The 7,170-nt window shown below is 37.0% G+C and overlaps 1 protein-coding gene across 6 annotated transcripts in view; it reads left to right on the forward strand.

Annotated features, from left to right (window-relative positions):
• The window catches only part of LOC143982700 (mitochondrial glutamate carrier 1-like), a 32,725-nt gene extending 25,962 nt beyond the window's left edge, over nt 1-6,763 (forward strand). For all 6 annotated transcript variants that reach the window (XM_077481634.1, XM_077481635.1, XM_077481638.1 and 3 more), the window contains 3 exons: nt 1,169-1,323; nt 1,518-1,593; nt 2,624-6,763. In XM_077481634.1, coding sequence (XP_077337760.1) covers nt 1,169-1,323; nt 1,518-1,593; nt 2,624-2,762 — 370 coding nt within the window. In that variant the 3' untranslated portion in view covers nt 2,763-6,763. The remainder of the gene's footprint in view (nt 1-1,168; nt 1,324-1,517; nt 1,594-2,623) is intronic.
• The last annotated feature ends 407 nt before the right edge of the window (nt 6,764-7,170 follow it).

Here is a 7,170-nt window from a genome sequence, read left to right on the forward strand (position 1 = left end):
TGTCATATGCAGACACTAAGGGATTGATTTACTAAAACTGCAGAGTGCAAAATCTAGTGCAGCTCTGCATAGAAACCAATCGGCTTCCAGTTTTTTTTTTTGTTTTTTTTTTTTTTGAAGATTCGCTGAACAACCAGAAGATCAGTGTTTGTTTTTTTTTCTTTTTTTTTTTTTTCTTTTCTTTTCTTCAAAATGTTTGGTCTTTTTCCATTTATCAAAAAATAAACCCCAGTGGTGGTTAAATACCACCAAAAGAGAGCTCTATTTGTCAAAAAAAAAAATTGTTTGGGTACAGCATTACATGATCGTGCAATGTTCATTCAGTGTGACTGCACTGAAAGCTTAAAATTGGCCTGGGCAGGAAGGTTGGTGCCTAGTGAGCAAGTAAATTCCTTATGGCCTCAAAAAATACCTCACCACTATACTGCAAATAATAGCCTGTTCAGAGAGCAAAGCTGGGGGAGGCAGCAGGTCCTTCGCTACAGGAGGAGGGCGATAGAAGACTAATCATCCTGCCCAAGGAGAGAGCAGGAGTGACTGGTCTTCATTACTGAAAACTCCTGCACAGCGGAAAAGATACTCAATGGATTACTGCATAGATTTGAAACATTGACAAAAAAGCACCCCAAGATTTAAGTGGGTATGTACATGTCTCTTGTGTACATAAGCAAATATTGTCTATCTCAGAGTTCAGCTTTAAATTTTGCTAGTAATTAACCAACATTACCATGATCAAAATATCCAGGAGTGGCAACACAAAATTATCAGTTTCATTTAAGGAAAAAAGTTGAAAACCCCATCAGAGAATAAATAACGAAACTGGCAAACGTGCACTAATCAAATTGCTTATACCAACTTTTCCATTTTGGTCACTTAGAAATTAGCTAGAAGAGTTTATTTTGTAGAGACTTGTTTAATGCAAGTCCACAATGTAAAAAAAAAGTCAGAGCTCCATTGAGTCATATATTGTTAAGGACTTTGCATCAACATGACAGCCAACCAACTGACATGTTCAAAAGAAGCAATGACAGTCTACATATTTTCTCAGTACAGATTTCCTTTAAACAGCACTGGGATCATTGTCACTTTTATGTTGGAAATATGACGAAGTTAACAAAAAATGTGAATTGATCTTTATACTAATATGACTTTCCCCCCTCAATGACAGGGATGTTCCTTTCTCCATGATCTACTTTCCATTGTTTTCCAACTTAAATAAACTGGGACAGTCCTCTCTGGATGGCAAGGTGCCTTTCCATCATTCGTTCTTTGCAGGCTGTATTGCTGGCTGCACGGCAGCTGTGGCTGTCAATCCTTGTGATGGTAAGCCCTCTTTTTGGACTTTTGACAAGCTGTACACTTTCTATTTTTAATTGTGCATGCCTCCACAAGATATACCATCCATGAGTCTGTGTACATGTATATTTGTACACTATGTGCAATTTGATCCAAGTTGCAAGATGGTTTCTGGGTTTTATTCTGAGCATGTGGATCATTTTATCAATGTTTCCTTTCAGTAATAAAGACACGCCTTCAGTCTTTGCATAAAGGAGCTAATGAAGAGATGTACAGTGGAATAATAGATTGTGCCAGGTAAGGAGAATATGCTGATCGTTTTAAAACTGGGTAATTTCTGGAAAGGATGGTATTTGGGTGTGTTTTTTGTGGGGGTTTATTTTTTTGGGGTTTTTTATTTATTTTTTCTTTTACTGCTTTTTCTATAGCATACATAGAAGACCCTTACCTAAAGTTATTAAAAATGATAAACTGGCCTATAGGTCTTAGTCTTGCAGCACCAATAAAAGTCAGTGCTCAATAAAATATAATAAGTGGATGCTGGGGGGGGGGGGGGGGGGGGGATTTGCATGTTTGTCAATAAAGAGGGAACTACAGATCTGCATCTGTGTAAAAACAGATGTTTTAAACGTGGGTTACTGTCTGTCAAGGTAAATCATTCAGGAGAGGTTGTAAAAACGTCCCGTGTACATTAAGCCTTGCAACATGTAGTGTATAAAAAAAAAAAATTTCTGCCTTAAACACATGGAAAGTAGATTATATGGCTTTTAATGGCATAGTTCACACCAGTGCTTGCCCTTCCAGTTCCATAATAAAAAATAAAAAAAGTAGAGCATGCTGCATTTTTCTGCACTGGACTGTACTGGAACACTGGAAAACGCATTGAAAAACACACGTCCTTATTTAAGGTTAAGGAAAAAGAGGCGGAAAAAATGCACTAGCCTGCATTAAAAACGCGCATGCAGAGAATCTGGAACGCATTCGGACTGCGTTTCTATGGTGTGAACTGGCCCCCAGATTTATGTTCAATTATGTAGTGCAAGGTCCTGCCTGATTGCATATACATTGAATGTGTTTAGGTTTGACCTTTATATTATATGGTTTTCGTAAATCTAAAGGAAATTGTATGTTTTGCCAGCCAAAGATTTGTCAAGAGAACCAGAACAGAAAGCCTTTCGATTGTTTGTTTATAGAGTTCCAGGGGGACTTATTTTTTTTTTTTTTTTAAATAAAAATTGATCTAAAAAAAAAAAACCCCTGAGTTTGAAACTGCCCTAATTAGGATTTCCTTTTACTGAATTCCATTTTATTTTCCCTCTCTTTACAGGAAGATTTGGGTGAAAGAGGGTCCGTCTGCATTTCTGAAGGGATCAACTTGTCGTGCCTTGGTCATTGCACCTCTCTTCGGAATAGCACAAGTTGTATACGTCCTTGGTGTTGGGGAAGCTGTTCTAGAGTTTGCATAGTTTAACAACTCAGTAACTCAAGCATTCCACGGGACTAAAAACTTCATGAAAAAATGTCTTCCACTATGTTGGTGTGGTTTTGGGATATTCAGATGAACTTGAATTTGTTGGAAAGCTTTCTCTTAGCACTAAATTGATTGGGTCTCCGTGTTTCCTTATCCCCCTTCTTTTGTGGGTTTCCCTAGTCTTTTTTTTTTTTGGCACTTTTCCACAAACATTTGCACCATTTGTTAGCTGAATAGCACTTTTTACTGCAGTGATGACACATGAATTAGATGGTTTAGTAAGGGAAATATTTATTGATGAACATTCCCCTTTTCAAGTTTGGTCTTTGGGTCATTTCAACGTTGGTAGTAATAAGATATGGATTTTTGTAGGTGAAAGTTGGTAAATCAGAAATGTTGAAGTGTGTTTTGGCCATCTCCAAACACTGTATTTGGATGATGGGTTATTCCCTTGTGGTTATATTGTACTTCTGCTTTCATTTGCAATCTAGAAATGCAGCTACGTGGGATATAGTGATCACACATGTGCTTTCCAAGATTTGTTTTTTTTTTTTTGGTTTGTGAAAACAAAGAAGATAATGGTTCACGGGCCAATTCTGACATAAGTATCTCACAGTGTAAATGTTTAATGGCGGAACTTGAAAATTTCTTTGTGCAGCTAACAGGAGAGTATTACGGTTTAAATCGTATATACTTTGTATATATTTCGATGTCTAGGGAGTATTGTCTTCACTAAACTTAAACACAGATTGGTTGATACAGTAGAATCAAAGTCAAGACTATAAAAGTCTTGAGTGGCTGAACAATTGTAGTCCTGTTGGCAACTGGGACAAAGTACATAGGTGCTCTGTGTCTCTGTCAGTGCGACTCAGTTCAGTTCCAGTTAAGACAGCATATGTATGCTGGAAGGAGTAACTTAATGTGAACAAAGCTGTGCACAAATGCAAGTTCGGGCAATGCACCCCTACCGTGGCTGTCTGGCTGCTCTGGAACTTGGAACCTCAGCCATTAGATTACAGCTCCATATCTTGGTAAATTTTTGGTATCAACATGTGTTTTGTATATGCAGTTATCTGTGATTTTTTTTTTTTTTTTCTACTTATTGTTCTGTGTATATATAAAGAGGTGCATTTGTTTTGGATTTCATATTACCACAAAAGTATTCATTTTTTTTATCTTATCTTTTTTAAATGTATAACTTTCAACAGTTTCTGGCTGAACCCTTTTTTTTATATATAAATAATGTAGCCAGATCCGTGGCGTGTAAAGAAGAAAACGCAGGAGTCTGATATGGTAGCAAGCAATAACGTTTAAACTGTAATGGTTTATACAATGAAAAGTCGAGAATCTCTACAAGCCAAGAGTATGGACCACTAAGATCTACCAGTGTGGCAGTAGTTTAAAAAAATGGCACTTACAATAAAATCGTGTACTGTATAGACAAGCATAGCTTTCATTCACACATTTATCGCATTTCATTTACCCCGACACACATTTAATGCCTTTTTTTTTTTTTCTTTTTTACAAGTTTGCAAGGGCAAATGTAAATCGTTTAATGCAGAAGAGGCATAGGTCTCAAAAAGTCCCTTCTGCAGATCCTCAAATGTACATGAACTAAAATTGTTATAAAAAGATTAGACGGGTGGTGGAAATCGCACACTTTTCTCCCCACTTACAACTACTGTTTTCTACCAGGACTGAGAGACACGGCTTTAAAATTTTCTCAGAGTTCACTAAACATGGATTCAAATATTGCTGCACTACTTTTCAAATCGAATTCTGCTTAAAAGTTAACAAAGATAGATAAAAAGAAAAGGGCTGAAATCTATTTTTCTTTGCTGGAGGAAGCATTTCCGCTACCCTCTTGTGCATGTCGCATGTTTAAAGCCTAGACACATGTTGACTTGTGGCCATGGTGTGGCTCTTTTTAGTTTATTTATTTTTTAAATGAAAGCATAGTATATCATTGAGGTTTTACTGTGCTCTTTTTTTTATTTGAATTTTTTTACTGTTCTTTTAAAGCATCCTACATCAGCCCCTGCATGTATTTTTGTATTTAAGGAAAAAAAAGTAAAAGCAAACTATAACTGAGCAGTCAGAATATTATGCACTGTATGTTACTCATAAAATTATATTTGGGTTCTATTCTCAAATGTAATTGCCAATTCCAAGAACTAAATCCTTGTACACACATTTGAGAATATCGGATCAGCGATCGTTCATTTTTTATTTTTTTAGCATGCTATGCTTAATAGGCTGAAACTCCCAATAGGTTACTAAAGTTAAGAAAATTCTTGTACGACCAAATACAACTTTAAAAGTGATATAATGTATTGTAATATATAATTTAATTTCCAGGCATGCGTGGTCCTGGTCTTCCAATTTTTTTTCGAATGAATACTGTACTGATTAAACAAAAATCATACATTCTGGTATCATAAGAGAAAAATGTTCGTGTTTGTCCTTTTGAATAATTTTGCATAAACTGTTGTGATCGACTCTCAAAGGTTGTGTACTAACGTATAGACTATTGTACTATTTTGCTTAGCTGCCTTTTTTATCCGATTTTTCTCATTGTGTGTACTAGGCATAAGACCCGTAAATTATTGTTGCTGTTACATCAGGCTTTTGCATGGCAAAGTGGCTGATGTGCGAAGACCTCTTGTGATACACTTCACATTAATTATCATACATGAAACATGTTCGCTGTGTCACCTTGGAATGTGTAACCCCTTACATTTTAAAGATCTACTGGATGCTGCTTTATTCAAAGTTAATGCTATGACTATGCTTTTTGACCTCTATTGTTGGTGGTTATCTCACACAGTCCACACATCATTTTTATTTATTTTTTCTGCCTGTCTGATCCGCAAAATAGACTCCTCTGAAAAAAAAAAAAAACGATGTGGAAACTTGAATTTGAGGTAGATTTTTCTATTCTGTATTTTGTTTGTATAGCATTCTCTAGATAAAATGGTCAAGTTGCAATAAATCAATTGATTACAACACTTTTCTGTAACTTGTAACATCTTGTCTAGAATGGACTTGCCAGCACGCTACCCGTTTCATCCCTCACTGCATTAAAGCTGAACTTCAGGTATGACTTTTATTGCAAAGTTACATTGCCCCAACATGGACCAATGCAAGCATGCATGTTTCATAAATGTTGAAGCAGAGAGTCACTGTAGTATTCCCACTACTACAGTGATAGCTAGAATCTGTCCCATAGTGGACATGGGGGTTTGCTTGCTTGGCACAGCTGCCATTTAGGGAATGTCTTGTGTTTTTGTTTTTCAATTAATACAAGACGTCGAGAGGTCATTATTTACACTTCCAATTGGAGAACACCTTGTGTTTATTGAGAAAAATACAAACATCCCGGCCGAGTGAGAAATACCCTGTGTTCACTATGCAGAAGGGCAGATGCCCAGCATGGGCCTCTGATGACTGTTGCAATCCGAGTAGCGATGACTACTACAGAGATTTTCAGGATCCATAAAGCAGCCCCACAGGTATCAAATATGTATGCTTTGTTCTATACTGGATCAATATAACCATGCAATTAAATCCAATACCTGGAGTTCAGCTTTTAATCATTCAGAAATGCTTGGAGGAATATTGTTCACATTTTCCCCATTCCTCACCCAGATGCAGCAGTGATTTACTTAACTGTTCATTGGGTCATTATAACTGATCCTAGTTACTGAAAATGATCAGTAAACAGCCAGGAGCTCTCATTTACATAAAACTGAAGTTTGGATTGCTTTTACGACCTAATACGTTTGTGCTTATATTTAAAATGTGAGGTGTCGGCACTTATGAAATGCAATCTCCCCCCCCTTCATTGCTGTTCCCAGTGACTGCTGTGAAAGGCCATCAGTTTTGTACAGCCACAACTTATTGTCAGACAAAGGTCATCAGATAAACATATAGCAGTTTGTATATTTTGTTCTTTTCTGGTACATGGTGACTGAATAAAATCTGAGTTGGTGATAACTTGCCGCTGTGTGTGTTTATGTTTTGACTTTTAGAGCTGGTTCATGCTATGGAAGTTTATGGGCATTTGACAGGTTGACTGATGCCAAGCTCCCCTCAAATGGCTGGCCTAAAGAGAATGGAGTGGTGCATTTGGCTGAGAGCACCCCTCTTGGGACAGAATTCCACACATGGATGGAACACTGAGGGAGATTTATTAAAACTGGTGCACTCAGAATCTGGTGCAGCTGTGCATAGTAACAAATCAGTTTCTAGATTCAGTTGTTCAATTAAGCTTTGAGAGAAAAACCTTGACGCCGATTGATTACTATGCACAGATGCACCAGATTCTATGTGCACCCGTTTTAGTAAGCCCTTGCATATACCCAATTGTTTATAAAGTTCAGATTGTGTTTCCAGCACTGGGA

This window comes from Lithobates pipiens, unplaced genomic scaffold (genome assembly GCF_037356315.1).
Source record: "Lithobates pipiens isolate NorthernLeopardFrog02 unplaced genomic scaffold, aLitPip1_a1.2 Scaffold_16, whole genome shotgun sequence".
Taxonomy (NCBI): Eukaryota; Metazoa; Chordata; class Amphibia; order Anura; family Ranidae; genus Lithobates; species Lithobates pipiens.